General features: G+C 30.9%; 1 protein-coding gene, 1 long non-coding RNA gene and 1 pseudogene across 2 annotated transcripts; 2 read left to right on the forward strand and 1 right to left on the reverse strand.

Moving 5' to 3' along the window:
• Positions 1 to 314: 314 nt before the first annotated feature.
• On the reverse strand, positions 315 to 2,424 carry LOC146918153 (uncharacterized). The gene is made up of 3 exons (XR_015014260.1): positions 2,169 to 2,424; positions 1,896 to 1,965; positions 315 to 774 (listed from the first exon to the last, which is right to left on the reverse strand). It is a non-coding gene; the product is annotated as an uncharacterized LOC146918153 (long non-coding RNA).
• Positions 2,425 to 9,571: 7,147 nt separating this feature from the next.
• On the forward strand, positions 9,572 to 10,553 carry LOC146918154 (uncharacterized). Its single transcript, XM_085717368.1, has 3 exons — positions 9,572 to 9,720; positions 9,882 to 9,935; positions 10,020 to 10,553. The coding sequence occupies exons 1-3, from the start codon at positions 9,696 to 9,698 to the stop codon at positions 10,403 to 10,405; spliced, it is 465 nt and encodes a 154-aa protein (XP_085573494.1). The 5' UTR covers positions 9,572 to 9,695; the 3' UTR covers positions 10,406 to 10,553.
• Positions 10,554 to 16,403: 5,850 nt separating this feature from the next.
• On the forward strand, positions 16,404 to 18,380 carry LOC146918155 (protein FAR1-RELATED SEQUENCE 5-like; annotated as a pseudogene).
• The last annotated feature ends 571 nt before the right edge of the window (positions 18,381 to 18,951 follow it).

Consider the following 18,951-nt stretch of genomic DNA (forward strand, 5'->3'; position numbering starts at 1 on the left):
GAGGAATGCTACCCGTGTTTTTTTAAAATAAATAGGTAATGATTGTATTGCCCTCAATGGTGGTTCTTCTTACATCGATGTTACCCGTATTATAGTTTATTCTATTCCATTTTATAGCTCATATGCAAATAAGAAAGCAAAGGATATAAACTTTATTTATCTTATGTTATATTGATATGATATTTATCTTTTTTTTAGATAAGCACTATGATATTGTTATGATTTAATTATATTTGAGAAACTCATGAAAAATGTGTGAATTAATCAGCATTGGCAGCCTTGGTAAACATAATTTTCATGAAATAGTTGAAGAAGTTTATGTACGGAACTGCAACTTCATTGATACTACAAATGGAGCAAGAATCAAGACATTTCATGTGTGTCACGACCCAAAATTTAATATCGTGACCGGCGCACGAACTAGAACATTCTAGTCCGGCAAGCCTATTGACGACACTTGACAAATTATAGTTTAAACAATTTTCAAATTTGACTTTCACTTGAAATGATATCCATTGAATTTCGACAAAGTATCCTCTGTATTTTGAATACATTCCAAGATACGAATCCTGTCCACAAACCTATTTCCATCAACCAGAATCCCAAAATGACATTTTTTTACATATTTATACACTTAAAATGAGACATTTCTAGACTTCACATAGCTGCAGATACATTGACCATTCAATTTATACACATAGAAAACCTACCAAAAGAGTGACACTGATAGATCTTTAACCCTGCTAGAAGCTTTCTACGCAATTGACTTTGAATCTGTAAAAATATAAGAAAAAGGGGTAAGTCACAAGGACTTAGTGAGAGACAACAACCACCACCAACTAGAAGGGAAACACACAAAGGCACGATTCTTACTTTTCTTAAATCAAACTTTTATCTACAAAGTAAATAACCATAAAAAAAATATATATAATCAACTCACAATCAAATGTACCAAGAAAATTTAGAATACCTTGTAAACCTATCAAACCAAATAAGACTATATCAAAATTCCACTTCGTAAAGAGGTGAAACCAAATCAACATCTTTAAAGGAAATATAGAAATTGGGTGTAAAGGAAAGGAATCAAAATAGTCAACTTCAAATAAAATATAAAGTCATATTCAATTTATTATACCAAGATAATCAACTTTAAAGAATGCATAGAAATCCAACTTTAGTGAAAATAATCAAATGGGTGAATCGAGGAGTAGCTCCATCTCGTTGAAATCACATTCTAGGTGCACCTAGGTCGTCGTCATTATAACCGTAATTTTCAAAACATCGTTCTTAAAACACAATGCTAAAATCATATTTCACAACATAACGACATTTGTTTCAACATACGTATCGTCAAAACTCAGTTGAAAATTTAATACTTAATAGTCATAAGTTCCAATCCAAATCCAATCCAAATCGAGTACATATTAATATCAAATCCTTTCAAACACGCATACTTCAAACCATGTTTTACAACGTATGAAAACTAGTGCCAAGATACACGAAATCAAATTTCAATTCTTAAATCCGCTACTTTATAAATCATAGGTCAATCCAAAACTCAAATCCAAATGGAATGTATAATAAATAGTATCGAAATAACTTTCAAGACAAAACATATTTCTCGAAAACAAATTTTTTTTTTTTTCAACATGTCAAAACATATGCCGTAGTTTATACGATCAAATCTCAAGTTCAAATCCTTTGCTCAATAAGTCAAAGATAAATCTAAATAGAGACCATAATAATATCAATGCCTTTTAACATATGTATCAATGAGAGGAAAAATGTTCAAAAGGTGTGCTCCCCATTTTTATAAACACTTTAACATATAAAATCATAAAAATATCAATAATAACAATAATGAAAATAAGTGATAATGATCGTCATCAACTCACAACTATGGCGAATCAATTTCGTTCCTAGCAATGCCTTCCGGAATGACCCCTGAAGCAATCTCCACCGATTCTGAACATCATACAATAATTTCAACCCTTCAGAAAATTTATTTTAAGACCACACTACCAATAGCTAAAGAATTAGACAAAACTCCCAATTTGTTAGACTTAGGGTTTGAAAGGGACTAAAGAAAATCTAAGATTTCTATACTAGTTTCACTACTCACCCAAGCTAGATATCAACTCTAAAGTTCACAATTCAGAAAATTTTACCTCAAAGAGTTTCAATGAACAACTTTCAAGAAATGGGTATTCTTCTCCTTTTTCTTAGAGCACTGTCCATACTCCAAAATATTACCACATAGCACTTTTGTGGTATGAGAAAGCTTTTATTTGGAATGAATAGATTCTTTCTCTCAAGAGATGGGTGTTTAATTTTGAGCTTGTGAATTGAAATGTGAAGAGAAAGAAAAATGGAGAAGGTTCTGGTAACAAGAAGAAGAAAAGAAAGGAAAAGAGAGATATGAGAAATGTGTTGAAAAATGTTTGGTGGGGTACCGTGGGTTTAAACATATATATCTTTATTTATTTTATTTTTTTTATACTTGATAAAACGGTGCGTTTCAATGTGAGTAATTATTAGAGTAAATAGTCAATTATCCTCCCGAAATTGTAACTTTCGTCAAAAAACCCTCCTGAATTTTGCAAAACGTCAAAACCCCCCTGAAATTGTCAAGCGTCTGTCAATTACCCCCCTCGGTTAATTTCCTCCAACCAATATGCTGATGTGGCCGTTAACTGCCACATGGTCAGAAAAGTCATGTCATGTCATATATATTTTTTATTTGTTTTTTTGAAAAAAATCTGATTTTTTTTCTTTTCATAATTAACATTTGTGCCACTTGCAAATACCACTAATTCTCTCTCTGTTAAGGGTGTTGCTCGAAATGGTTCTCTCCCCAGCAATTGTTATAGGATTTATTATAAAGTCCTTAATTTTAAACTCATGGTTATAAAGAGCTATGCAATTGAATGTTCACACTCATGGTTATAATTTTAAACCTGGAAGTGAAATAATGGCTATTTGTTATAGGATTTATTATAAAGTCCTTAATACTATTAATCCTAAGGCAAAACAAATAAGTTTTCCTGGTATTACTACATTAGTTCAAACTAATCTGTTGACCTCTAATATTGCAACAAATAGGTTGATAAAATGGAATGAAATACATTTTCCTGAAACGTGGTATATACCACATGAAGTTGAACCTGAACCTATTCTTAATAAAGATATAAATTAGATTATTCAAACTACGTACTGAAGGAGACATTGAAATCAAATCCACTCCTCAGAGAAGTTTTAAAATACCTAGAAACATATCTTCTAGTTATTCTACAAGTAATTTGTCTAGAGCTTCTATTTCAGAGTCAACATCTAAAATCAAAGATGATTTAGAAACGGTTTAGCATATAATAATAAGTGAGAATAAAATTCCTCATGGTATATATCAGACTAATGATAGTCAGAATGAACATAGGAAATCACCTACTGAATCAGAGATGAGTTTTCATCTCCCTGAACAATAATTTTTATGGACCTGTCTCTAGGAAGTGATTGGAGAAAATTCATCAATGATGAATTTATGATCGAGAAATATTCTGAATTTCGTAAATGGTACTTTAAAAAGTTTGCCTCTTGGGAATTAACCCAGTTTAAAGATGATTATTATAATAATCTTGCTATTACTCAGGATTATGTTCCTTTTGTTAAATGGTTTATAAACTATTTTCCTAGCAAAACAAAAAATGAAATTTTAGTTTTGAAATCTAAACCTTGCAATATTTTTGGTGAAGAAATGATACTGAAATTGTTTAAAAATATATATTTTATGTAAATTGGATTTAAATAAATTCAAAGATATGGTTTTGAAATTGTTTCAAAAGATATATTTTGGACTCAAATAAAACGAAAGATATGATTTTGAAATAGTTTTAGTTGATATATTATGGATTCAAATAAAATCAAAAGTACGATTTTGAAATTGTTTCAAAATATATATTTTGGATTAAAATAAAATAAAATATATTATTTTTTAAATTAATACAAAATATATATTTTGGATATCAAAATATATATATACTAGTATGGACACCCGTGCCAAGCATGGGCTAAAATTTCGTCATTCTCAATGTAGAGAATATTGTGATGCATCAAGTGTTAGTTAAATCTCGACACTGGATAAAATATTGGAGGTTGAAGAACATATAAGTGAAAAATAAATCATATACTTAAGTCTTAAAATTGATGGAATAGTAGATGTTGAATAACATATATGTGAGATGACTCATATATACGTGCCTAGATATTTTGAAAGAAGATGTAATATTAATTTCACTTGTGTGGTTTCTCATATAGTCTAATACGATGATATAACCCAATGTAAGCTCCATGAAAATTGCCAACATTATAATGATTTATTTTGTTATTTTTTGGATGTTATTTGTTTAACTTTTTTTTATCTTAAATTTTATATTTTTGATTTCATTCACTTTCGTGCAATTTTTTTTTATCAAGACAATATTTTTTTTTAACATCTATTATTTCAAATTTCTTCGCCCATTTTAGAGTATGGGCAAAGAAGAAAGTTAGTTATCAAGTTCCAATCTAGTTGAGACGTCATGCCTTTCTCTTTTATGCTTTACATTCTATTCATTTATTAAAAAAAATCTTCACCTTTGGTCTTTTGCGGGATCTCACAAAAGGAAAACGTAGACGTGTTATACTAAGTTAACAAAATACATTTGCTAAAAAAAAAAAAGTTAACAAAATACATGTTTATTATACATTTAAAATTGATATGGAATTTTTTTAATAAGTGTAATATTTTGGTAGTATAGTTACCGACTAATCTCCAACTCCTTCAACAAACCCATAACACTAACATCAAGTTATTATTTTCCCTTATTATTTCTCTATGTTCAAATTCCTTTTTCATCTTATTTCTTTTTCTAATTTACTTTCTCTCTTCTCATAAAAGAAATATAAAAAAAAAAATCCCTCTTTGAAACCACTACCAACCCACCTAAGATTCACACCTTTCATTTTATCTTGATTTAATGAATTAAATTATATCATTAACAACTCTTATATTTGAACACCAATTATTTTCAAATACTCATTCAACACCTCATTTAATTTTCTCTCTATTTATCTCTTCCTCCCAATATTTTTTCGTACTATTTATTATATTCTTCTTCCCAATGTTTTTCGTACTATTTCTTATTATGTGCTTGTTTGACACTTCAATAACTGAAAATGAAGACAAACATGTGTACTAACGAATACACAGTGACAATAGATGTCTAGTAAAAATAGATGCTTAGAGCATCGCCAACGATGAGGTCATCACCATTTAAGATCCGGTAACTAATAGGTATCCCATGGGATAATTTTTTTGAGGGTCTTCTAATACCGAGAGTTTCACTTAAGACCCCCAATTCTTAATTGGACCCGACAATACTTTTTATTAAAATAATATGTTAGTGTTGAAATGTAAATGATGAAGAGTTATTGCTGGGAACCATTTAGACTTTTTGTTAGAGGATCTCCATTGGAGTACTTATTATGTACTTTTATTAAAAAATTATAAATGAATGATATGTACATGGGAGACCCGTTTAAAAACTCAAAATTGGGGGTCTCCATTAGGGATGCTCTTATAGTTTGATACATCAAAAACAAACAAAAGACGAACAACGAAACTCTAAGATTAATGGTTTTGGGCCCACTGAAAAAATGAGAGTAGTAAGTTTTTTTATTTTTTTTATAAATAGTGAGTATTGTTGAAAACTCAAAAATACAATAAAATGGAAAATAATTTTGAATTCTATGATTCAATATCAGAATTTCGTGAAGAATGGTGAAATTAGAATCAATATCTATAGAAAAAATTCAAGAAAATCACTACATTAACATATGGATCCAAAATTTGCTGCAAAATTAATTAATAATATATTTTATAAAAAAATTACATCATGTGAAAATGAAAAAAAAGTATTAAGTTGTTTTTAAAAACATATGAGTAGATAAAAAAAGTATGAGTAATTTATTTTTTTCTCATCACAAATGTTTTTATTTTTTTCATGAATAATATGAACTTAAATAATGTTTTTTATGTACCATTAATTCAATCATTCCTTATATATAAATAAAAAAACTTTTTTCTTTGACCCTTCTTATCACCCTTGTTTTTTATTTTCTTGCTTCTACAAATAATATGAACTTTTTTATGGAAAGAAATAATATGAACTTAATCAATGCTTTTTATACACCACCAAATCATTCCTTATAGAGAAAAACAAAAAAGCCTTGCTTTGAATGATGTTTCTTATGTGAAACATAGACGTCGATTCTACTAATTTTTGCTCCCTTATTAAATTATAGCTGCTATGTTGGTACATGTTATCCTTCAAAAAAAAAATGTTGGTACATGTTGTATATTTGTTTTTTTTATCTCTTATTTGCATATCTTGTGCCTAGTTTAGATGCTATCAATATTTTTTAATTTCTTTTTTATTTTATAGAGAGAAAAAATCTTAATTTTCGCACATAAATTTTTCAAATCACATGAAAAAATACAGCCCAAATTTTATATCAATTCTCATGATGCAAAACAAAAAATATGTAAGTTATAATTAGTTATGATAGTGCTACGTATAAGAAACTTCTATACTGAGTTGAAAAATGTCAATAAAGTTTAAGACATTATTGAATACATATAAATTTTCATGGCAAATTAATTTCATTTCATGTCCATTCTCCTACATTTTTGCGCGTAAAAAGTTAATTTGATTAAATGTCATAATATCTTTAAATAAAATTTAAGGTGCTAGTAACGATAGTTGTGACAAAGACAATCACTGAAATTAATGGAAAAGATTATGTTGCCTCTTTCTTTGAATTTGTTTTATGTCCATAATTGTTTATTTGGCTAGGTTTATGTCCTTTAGTTTTTTATTTGTCATTTTTTTCTTAATAAATTTTTAGCCTAAAAAGCTTGTTAAAAAATATGCTTAAAATATCTATAATTTGCTATTTTAAATACGAAAACTATCTTCAATATTATTTACAAATGAAAGATATAATAATTTATTCATTATCATATATAGTTGAAAAGTGATATCTTTAATATATTGAATTGATAAAAAAAGAACATCATTAAATGTAATATCATTAAAAAATAAATTAATGATTTTGTAATGATAAATGTTAGTAATTAGTTGCAAAAGGAAGTCATTAATTACATTAACTGGAACATTCATTTAGAGTTAGAAGCCGTGATTATGCGTCTCGAGAAATGAGTCATGATTCAATTTGATTGGATGATAAAAAAAACATTAAATGAGATGAAAAATGTGAAGATGCCACATGTACTCTTGATTTAAAGGAAGGCAAATGTTTATAATAAAGATTGGTTTATATTAGAACAATCATAACTCGTCATAAGTGTTATTAGTTAGACACTCGCAACAATATCAATATTACTGCTAGCATTTTTACAATCTCAATGCAGATAAAACTACTTAAAATTCATATAACATCAGACACTTTAATCAAATTTTTAATATATACAACTCTAAAAATATAAAGCTTGATTAAAATATACAACTCAATGTAAAAAAAATTTACATCTTTTATTAGTTTTGTAAAATATTCAACTCTACAAATCCTTTCTATTGTTGAGAGGAACTCTACAAATCAATGTAGTCAAACTTCAGTTATTGCAGCCTTGCACCTCATCTTTGATTGAATCCACATAACTGGAAAAATATGAAATTAATAAAATCCAGTCAAAACCAAAGAACAATTTGTCGAAGAGCAACCCATATATATTTCAACCGTTGCTAAAGAAGAAAAGTTGATCAATTTTTTTGGCAAAAAGACTAAAAAAAATATAGAGATAGAAAGAGGATTAAAAAATAAAATAATGGGAAAGACTATAAAAATATAGAGATAGAAAGAGGAATAAAAAAATAAAATAATGGATTTAAATAAATTGCAAACTGAGAGTAGTCAAGAACCAGAAACAAATATGTGATATTTAGAGAATAAGGATGAGACACTATTTATAAGCACTATGAAGAAAAATAATACAAATATTTTTTTATAAAAAAATGGATACAATTTATAAATCAACAAACATGATTGTTTTGAAATAATTTTGAATTCTATAACTGAATGTTGAAATGATGTGAGGAATGGTTATGGTTGAAGTAATATTTATAGGAAATTATAAACAAATCTCTATTAAATAGTGGTTAAAACTTTATGTAGACAAATACTAATGCAAGAACGATCAGCACTCATCTATGAACATATACACGGGCTTCAAACCAATACTAACACGTTGACACCGTCAATAATCTAAGAAAATAAAATATTTGAATCCACTTACCTTGTTACACTTGAGACTATGATTTTCATCTAATTGATTTTTACTATATCATATCTTTGTGATTGAAAATATGATCGTGATTTAAAATATGCTCCCTAACAACCTGAAGAGAAAAAAAGAATGGTGTTAAAGCTTGGAAGGAATATATGAAAAAGAAGAAGATAAAAAAATATGTTCATTTTTTCAGGTTTAACTATGAAACAAATTAAAAAATGCAATGAAAGTTAATTAATAGCATTTACACGCCATTAAACCATTCATTTTTTAGTCATCATTTACGTTTTTAATCACACAAAAATAAGAAGAAATATTCTTTGATGAGAGAGATATTCTGTCATAAAAGAATTAAATGAATAATTGTACTTGCAAGTGCCATGTGTACTTTTAAAAAAAAATTAAGGCAAATGTTTATAATAGAGATAGAGATAGAGATAGAGATAAAGATTAAAAAAAAATTCAAAAAGAGTATACAATAATTAATTCCTTCAATAAAAAAAAGTACACAATAATTAAGTTATCTCCGAGTAATTACAACAAATATCGGTAACTAATATGTAAAATTGATCGGTCAATTAGAGTCGAAATTAGAGTGGAAAAGAAAAAAAAACTTTAGTCTGGAATGAATGTATATAATAATATCGTACGTATACAATACGGTTGGATTTCTCCATAAACATAAAATACGGTTGGATTAAAATGTATATAATACATATTGTTAAGGCAAAATGCACATGTACATAAAACAATACTCCCTCTGTTTCAAAATGAGTGTCGCTTTAGCCAAAAAAATTTGTTTCAAAATGAGTGTCGCTTTCAGTTTCCAATGCAATAATAACTTTTTCTTTTCAATTGTACCCTCCAATTAATACTCTGCACACGACTTCCAAAGTATTACTTTTAAAACTAACCAATAGTTAATAAGGATAATTTGGTAAAATAACCATTCTCTTTCTCTTAATCATTGCATTTCTTAATATGTGTGTAAACACCTAAAACGACACTCATTTTGAAACGGAGGGAGTACTGTATATTTGATATCATTTTTTAATCAAATATTTACATAATACATAATACATAATTAAGGCAACTATCTTGATCAAAGGTCTAATCAAAGGTCTTATGCATTGCAAAAAAATTGTTTGAGGAGCATTAAATGCTAGAAGCAAAATGAGGCGCCACGTGTACTTCATAGAAGTATCTTTTGTATTATATAAAGATATATTGAAAGGAGAACAAACTCTCCATCTATAGTCCTAACCTAATTTCCATCGATATCACATTCTCAGTTCAACGCCGCGAATTTACCAATTCCTAACCTAATTTCTCCATCCTCTGTTGTTGTTCGATGGCACCTCTTTCAAAAAACCAAGGTAAGTAACTCCTGCTATCATCTCCCAATAGATTGATTCACTCCCTTTTGAAACCCTAACCTAACCTAATTGTTCGTGATTCTGAATTAACTTTGTGTTTAGTTGTTTAAAATCATCAATTCGATCATTTGCTAATTCCTGATTGATTGATGACGATTCAGGAACACCACAAGTGAAAGCTATGGTTTTTCAGAGAGAACCCTCGAGTGTACGAGGTAATCAATGTGTTGTTGTTGTTTTCTTTCTGTTTTACAAATAAATTCCTTATTGATTGATTGTTGGAGAATGAATGAATGCAGAAGAAACTATTGCATCATCAGGCAAGAATGAGCGCAAGAAGAACGCAGTTAATGTTATAGAAAGAAAAAGAATTCGGCCTTCTGTTCAAAGTGATGTTCAAATTGATGATCACAAAACAACAGCAACAACAACTATTGCGGATTTGCTTGAATCTGATTACAGACGTATTTTAAATAAAGAAATTTCAATTTCATTCACTCTGGAACCGCCACCATCTAAACGCATGGTCAAAATACCTGAGAAGACACCTGATAAGCAGCCAGACCTATGTCACTGTTATCGCACTGAAGCGTTAGACGGCCGCGAACATTGCCTGTGCAAAAGAAATATGCTTAATGCTCGTTTTGAGCACTTGGATGATGATTACGAAGACTATTTTGAGTGATTTAGCACCACCTATTTTATTATTGAATTCATCTCTCATAAACATTTCTTTCTTTCTCTTGTTACAATCTCCAACTCTCTATGGATTCGATAAAGGATAAAATTTAGTCCTACGATGCTTTAAAGGATAAAATTTATGCTGTTGTGCTTTTTTTTTTTTTTTTGTCATCTTTTATCTGAAATGTATACTTGAACGAGTTGATTGATAGGTGCATGATTCAAGTGAGTACATTACTTGAATGAGTTTATTCAGGCAGGCATGTATCTGTTTTTAGAGAATATAAAACCTTAGCCAAACCATTCAACAACTTGAGGAAGTCATCTTAGCTAATGGCGCCATAGATTCGCGAGCGACTACTGAACACAGATTTCCGAATTGCAAGTACACATTCTGAATCTGAACTAAAATTACTTAATGTTGTAAAACTGAGTGTTTTGTTGATCTTATGCGCGACTTGAGGATTCTGTTTAAATTCAATAAAACATACAACAAAGCATAGTCACATAATTCGCGGTTCGTTCCGGTACGCGGTACGGGTACGGGTTCGCGGTACGCGACAGGAGAAGAATTCGGTACGTATAGGGGTATACAGCTTCGGTACGCTCCGGTTCGTAGTAGTAATAATACCTAAATAAATATAGTGAGCTATAAAAAAAAGTATTTTTTTTACCTAATTTCTTCTACCAAGTTTCTCACTCTCCACTCTTTGTTCATGTTCTTCTCACTCAGTCCTCAACTCATGGTGATTCATTTTATATTTACTTTGTAGTCTAAACCTTTTTTTCAACCAATCAGCGGTAACCATGCTTTGGTACGCTGGTTTGTGCGTACCAATACGCCGAAGTACCCGAATTCAGTACTCACGTACCAATTAGCAATTCTCCCTTGATTACACGAATTATGTGACTATGCAACAAAGAAAGAGTAGGCATTGACGTTCATTCAACAAAGTTGTCCAATAATTGTGCACCAACTTTAGTGAGAAAATCTATAACTATAATGCCCTTGCATATGTAAGCAGAAATGCAACAGAACGACTAAGACAGAGTCACAGCAATTTATATGACTTATTTGTCTTCATTGTAAGCATCTATATCAATTTTAAAGATGTTATTTGGATGTTTACTTCAGGATAAACTAAATACAATTTTCAAGTTACTTATCCACTTCAAATATGCTTCCTGAGTCTCCAAAAGCAGAAAAATCTATAGCATCATAGATTCCCTAACAAGTGGTGGACCTTTAGATATTGTTTTTTCTTTAACTTTTTCCACAAATTGAAATCTGAAAATCTGTAGCCTAATATTTGTTTCACATTGATTCATAGTTTACTATATTTGTATTCAAAACTCCTCAGATTTGGTGTGTCTCCGTATCGGACACATGTTTGTGTCAAAGTGGTATATTGTTGATCGTGAGGGTTGAATTTGTCGTTGACTATGAAACACAGGTACTTGCATGTACACTAGACATGACACATACACTAGCATGGCTGAAGTTATTTGTATGTGTCCATTAGAAAATTTCTACAAAACTGGGAAGGATTGTCCCAAATTGGATTTCAGAGAAGCACTGAAATATTTAAAAGGGAATAGACAAAACATGTGAAACCTACTCCAGAAAAATTTCACAAAAATGTTCAAAAATGACATTCACAAACAAAAGGGACATCAACATTATTGTAATCACAACTTCTAATGTTTATTATAATCATAAACAAAAAGAAAAGAAATAGTAGATAACACAGTCATAGTGGGCATTCAATATCATGTCGTGCTAATATTTGCATATCAAAAGGGACAACATCATATGAAATTTATGATAAAAGATAAAGGAAAGGAATCAAGTTGTAAGTAGCAGCCAATAACTCCTGATAAAGTCCTCTGATTCAAAACAGCTGCAGATTATCAGATTCTGCATACTACAAGGAGTTAGGGCCGATGTGTAGTGCATTTTATCAATTGATATTTTCTCATCCTTTATTAGTTTTTCTTCGCATCTCTTCTACTTATCTTTTCTGTTTTTCTGTTAGTTAGTGGTTAGGTTGGTCAATTCTATTCAGTTTGTGGGTGACGTCTCTATTAAATATAGTTAAGAACAATTTCTCTGTGGTTTCTCATTTTGAATCAATATAAGGGTATTTCAGTTACAAAGCCTTGTTCTGCAATCATTTGAGAATCCAGATTTTTACCTTTTACATACTTGTTTGAAGCCTTGATATCGTCATTCTTTGACGAAACATGATGCACGAGAATGGTGGGTATTCAATCTTGAATTATTAGCAAAAGAAGGTTGAGGTGTGAGAGTAGATTAGCAGTCTTTGGTTCATATTAAAGGCTTGGCAAAGGTATGTATGACTATATCAGGTGTGCCTTTTGGATATTTAGTTGTGGTATGACTAAATCAACATATTTCAATTGAGCAGTGTACTATATGGGAGTTACTTCGGCCTATTTGTTAGATTTTTCATGTGTGCATGTATATATGTGGGGATTTTTCTGCAATGTCCTTCAAATGCAGATTGTTCGTATTTTTTCTTGCTCTAATCATTGTATATCTTGTACTTGATTTAGAGTTATTAATATATTATTTGGTCTTTAAAAAAAAAGATACGAATATCCATAATACACGTTGGACTAAACTCAAAATTTGAGAATTAGCATAAAACCTTGACGTCACTGCAAGGTTTGAGTAACATGGTTTGAAATAAATGTAACCTGGTTTTACATTTGCCCAAAATAGTGTGAAATTCTGCTAAATTGGTAAGGTTTCCGATAACACAGTCCACCACAAGTTTGTAATCAAGATCGATGGTAACTTTCTCGATGCGTAACTCACCTCAGCCACAATAAAGCGTCATACAGTGCCAATGCTTTGGCCTCTTGAAGTGAAACAAATGCCTCTCTCCAAAGTAGCTTTCACAAAGTTGTCATTCTGAATACACTTCCCCAAACCATAACATCATTGTAGGTCGAAAGCTGTTGGATCGACATTGTATTTACTGCTCCCGGATCTGGTTTGATCTGAACTGCCTACATCACATCAGAACTGCAGATATATGCCATATCCTACCACATATCACACACTCTTCCAAGCTTTCAAAAAATCCATTGCTATATTAACTGAAAAATAATGATATATCACAAAACGTGCAGGATGCCAAATATATAATTAGCATGACTCCGGAACTAGTCCAAAGATCCACAACTCCTTTGTGTAATTTATGTCTTTGGTTGTATCAAAGGGACGTGCCAAGAAATAATGAAGGGTTCAAAACAATATCGAAAAAATAAAAGAAAATAGACAAAACATGTGAAACCTACTCACTCAATTAAACTTCATACATGGACACTTTCTGGAAAATTTCACAGAAAAGTTCAAAAATGACTTTCACACACAAAGGGACATCGACATTATGTTAATCACGACTTCTAGTGTTTATTATAATCACAAACAAATAGGAAAGAAGAGAAATAGTAGATAACACAATCATATTGGGCATTCGAATATCATGTCCTATTAGTATTTGCATATGGACAAATAATCCATTTATTCGTATTAATTTATTGAGAGATAAATTAACGGTGTATCACTTAAACTTCTGTATAACTTACCTTGACTGAACTGAAGAAAGAAATTGGAAAAGAAAGCAAAAGTAATACTAACATTGCCAAAACAAAAGTCCCACATCGAGTGTTTGTACACGGCATATAGGAAGATATACATATAAAACTAGAGTCCACCAAAAAGTTACCTTACCATTTCCCATATTTTAATGATATATCACTAGCCATTGTTCGGCCTTGTTGTTTTTGGAGATTATAAGTTAAGTTGATGCATTTTTAATGCTTTTCATTTCATGTAAACTCCAAAGATAGCGAGGATCGCATAATGGCAATATATTAAAACATTACTTAATATGATTACAAACAAAACCTTTACTTAAAAGTACTCTTGGGCACTCTCTTTTTGTAGTATCATTTTACAAAAATCTTAAAATTAACATTAATAAGGGGTATACTTAGAAAAAAGAATAAAAATTTGTGGGTGATATTATTTTAGATATAAAAACTGTTTTTGTGAATGGTACAAACGAAATTTCTCTGTTGTTTGAGTAATAAATTTGTCTCAAATGTGTATAATTACTTTAAATGATCATTTGTTATATTCCTCGTTCTTTATTATAAGTTTCTTTGACTAATTTTACACATATTAAGAAAAGATGTGTGTTATAGTTTGTGTGTAAGTTTTATTAATGTTACACATATTTTACTTTTTTAAGTGAGAATTTCTTGATTTAGAAACCTTACAGAACGCCTTGGGCCACTCGTTAGAAGAACATTAAGTTAATTATGAATCACACAAAAGTTTTAATGGATCAGTTTAACGGAAGCAACAATGATGTTACTGAACTTGGTGTAATATGTACATAACAATAAGGCTTTGCAAACCATACAACGGCCGGGGTAAATATTAGAAAATTATTGATTAGAACTTTTAAGAGCATAGTTATGGTGACTTGCTATTTTAATTTGAGAGCTGCTAAATAGTGTGAAGTGGTCTCTATCGAAAATTTACGAAGTAAAAATGACGACCACACATTATTATTTTTTTGAAAAAATGTAGATTAGTTTAATCAAATAAAGATTGCAACATCCTAATAAAAATATTCTCATTAATTCTCTTGCCTCATGCCACTATGAGGGCGGCAATATTAAGAAAAAATTTTATAAAATGGATTCAAATTGTAATCATAGATGAATAGCCACATATCTAAGAAATCAAAGTCCATAAGAGAAGAGTGAAAATTCTAGCAAACAGTTTTAGAATATGGATACCAATACCATTATTCTAGAGTCAGCACTCCCACATCGAAACTCTGTAACTAATAGACACAAAAAGTTACCTATAAAACAATGCGAGTGAACTCCAAGTTTACATTGTGGTTGTTCCCTTTATATGTTGTTAATATATCACTAGCCATTGTCCGGGGATGATATAGTTGGAGGTTATAAGTGATTGGAATTTTTAATGCATTTAATTTCTTGTCACTTGGAACTTCCAACAGTTTTCTGCCTGTATAATAATAGGATATATACTCCTTTTCTATGAGAGTTATATTTAGGTTAATAAGAGTTGATGTATTATATACAACAACTTTTATTGACTTAATTAAAAATTGAATACTTGTGGGAGCTTATATTGTTAATTAAAAAATGGTTTTTCTATGATGTGTAAATCATGTTAAAAGTTTCAAAATTGTAATTTTGTATTTGAACTTGACCTTAAATATATAATTTTTTAATAAATAAGAGTTGTTTATCAATAAAAAGTTCGTGCTTTTAGACAAACCCATTGAACAATTGAGGATTCAGATTCACGGCTGTCACATTAAAACTGCTGTCACTGCAGTCATCTGATCTTGACCGTGTGATGAATCAAACGCCCCATATTATTTCCCAAAACAAATTAAAGAAATCTGGATTATTAGGAATTGGCGCCAAACACAGCGGTTTCGTTCCTCAATTTTCTGGTCATATCTTCCTCTTTAATGTGTTCCTAATTTTCTGGGCATATCTTCCTTTATCTGCCAATTTACCCAATCTGCACACAAACCCTACTTTGCTTGTCATTTTGCGAGAAAACGGCGGCGGTCGTCGCATTGTTGGAATATCTCCGCTGCTGCTTGAAGATCAATGCGTAGAACTGTGATTCTTCAAATTGAGAAATTGATCAGAAAGAGGTATGTGAGTACTGTAATCTTGTATTGTAATCTTTAATAAAACTATTGATGTATATTCATATAATATATGTTTTTCAAACGAAGGAATGTGTGCACTATTTTATTTGATCAAACAGTGATTCTTGAAATTGAGACTTTGAATAAACTTATAGGTTGTATATGTATATAATATATGTGTGTTGGGTAATTTTCAAATAAGCTATGTTGGTGAATTTCTCTGTTTTTGTGTTGAAAATAGATAGGTTTTTTCTAGCAATGACAACCACTATACCTAGTGTTGGCATGGAGTTTGATAGTGTAGATGAAGCTTGGCAGTTTTGGGTTGAGTATGGTAAAGAAACTGGCTTTGGTGTTAGAAAGGATTATTTCAACAAAAAAAAGATAGACAGCTCCATTAGATCATGCAGGTTTGTTTGTTGCAAGGAGGGTCATCGGATACCGGACAAGAGATCTTATTTAGTTAAGAATCCTAGAGCTGAAACAAGGACTGATTGCAAAGCAAAAATTGCACTTAGTTCAAAGAATGGAAAGTTTGTAATCCATGAGTTTGTGAAGGACCATAACCACGATTTACAGCTTCCACAGACAACACACATGCTAGCATCACACCGTAAAATATCTGAAGTTCAAGCATATGAGATTGAAATGGCAGAGGACTCTGGTTTGAGGCAAAAGGCTTCATTTCAACTTATGAGTGCACAAGCAGGTGGTAGAACTAATCTTGGATATACACGGTTGGATGCTAAGAACTATCTTAAAGCAAGAAGACAAGTAACATGGTTTATGGGGAAGTTGGTAGTCTTATGAAGTATTTTCAACATCAGTTATTGAAGAATCCTTCATTTTTTTATGCACATCAGATGGGTTGCGATGAACAAATCACAAATGTATTTTGGGCTGATGCAAAAATGATCTTAGATTATGGATATTTTGGTGAGGTGGTTTCTTTAGATACTACGTATTGCACCAATCATGCTAATAGACCGTTGGCATTGTTTTCAGGCTTTAACCATTATAGAGGCATTGTCATTTTTGGGGCTGCACTCTTATATGATGAAACTGCTGAATCTTTCAAATGGTTATTTGAGGTATTTCTTGAAGCACATGGAAATAAAAAACCCCAAACTTTGTTCACAGATCAAGACCAGGCAATGTCTAAAGCACTAGCTGAAGTGATGCCAGAGACTCGACATGGGTTATGTACATGGCACTTGATGCAGAATGGTATAAAACACCTTGGTAACTTGATGAAAAAAGGAAGTCATTTCTTGGCTGATTTTAAGAAGTGCATGTATGATTATGATCAAGAGGAGAAGTTTGAGACAGCTTGGAGCAAGTTGGTTTCAGAGTTTAATGTCAATGAAAACAATTGGGTGAAGTCGATGTATGCTATTAAGGAAAAATGGGCAGCATGTCACATGAAGGAAGCATTCACTCTAGGAATGCGAAGCACTCAACTTAGTGAGAGTTTGAATTCTGATTTTAAGGCATGTATGACACCAAACATCAATGTTATTGATTTTTTCAAACACATTGAGAGAGTTGTGGAGGAAAAGCGAAACAACGAGTTAGTTTGTGAATATGAGGCTCGACATAAACTGCCAAATTGGATATACAGCCATTCACCAATTTTAGTGCAACTCGCGCAAATATACACACCTGCCATTTTTGACAAATTCCATAATGAATTTTCCTTATTTTTAGCTGCTCGCATAGAGAAAAAAATCTGTCCCAACTTCCATTTGAATATGTCATCACCTTGGTCAATAAGGAAGGAGAGTTTAAGGAAGGAGAGTGGAGAGTTCTATTTGATCCTGCACAATCATCTATATCATGTAGTTGTAGAAAGTTTGAGACTTTTGGAATACTTTGTTGCCATGCACTCAAGATCTTTGAGGCAAAGGAAAATGAGGTTGTGGAAGATCCCAAATTATACATGATGCAACGATATAGGCGACTTTGATCAACAATGATTAGATTGGCAGCCGATGTATCCACATCTCCTACATTATATGAACTTGCAGACAATGTAATACATGACTTGTGTAAAAAAGTGATGGAGGTTAGACTAGAACAAAATGCAACGGTCAATGATGAAGGTGGTGTTTCGACATTGGCTGAACCGATTGAGACAACAGCAAAGGGGTATAAGAATCGGCGTGGGTCAAAGAGACAAAAGCGATTCAAAAGTTGGATTGAACGTCAGCCTAAAAGAGCTCCGATTGTACAACCTTCGTCTTGTCATCAATCAAGGGTATATAAGTTTATTGTTGTAACAATTTTTCTTTCAAAATAATTATTTTTCAATTATTGTGTATTAATTTTTAAAATCATTGAAGGTTGGATAATCAAGTCAGATCGTCTTTCAGACATCAGGTGTGGCACATCCAACACATGAGTTATCTCAAACAAATCAATTTAGTTTCACTAGATTATTAATGGTAAGATTCCTTGGTCTATAAAAAGTAATGGTTATGTTTTATTTCCAACTTTTTATGATATTGTGTATGTGTTTTTAATGTAGGAGTCAATTGAACATGAATGAGGTTCAGCCAAGGATGCAAATCACTGCTTCTGAAACACTGTGTGAAGATACAAGACAGCATACAAAACCTCCCGGCAGCATGTTCTCATTTGCTTTTTTTTTTTTTTGACAGAATGTTCTCATTTGCTTATGTCAATTTTTTGACAGAATATTCTATGTTGTGACTTGTTCTATTGTTATCTTTTTTCATCAACATGTGCTAAACATTTGACAACATGTTGTATCTTTTCTCATCATTTATTTTTCAATCAAAAGCTT

Source organism: Medicago sativa, chromosome 6 (assembly GCF_051527215.1).
Source record: "Medicago sativa cultivar Bolivia chromosome 6, Bolivia_mono, whole genome shotgun sequence".
Taxonomy (NCBI): Eukaryota; Viridiplantae; Streptophyta; class Magnoliopsida; order Fabales; family Fabaceae; genus Medicago; species Medicago sativa.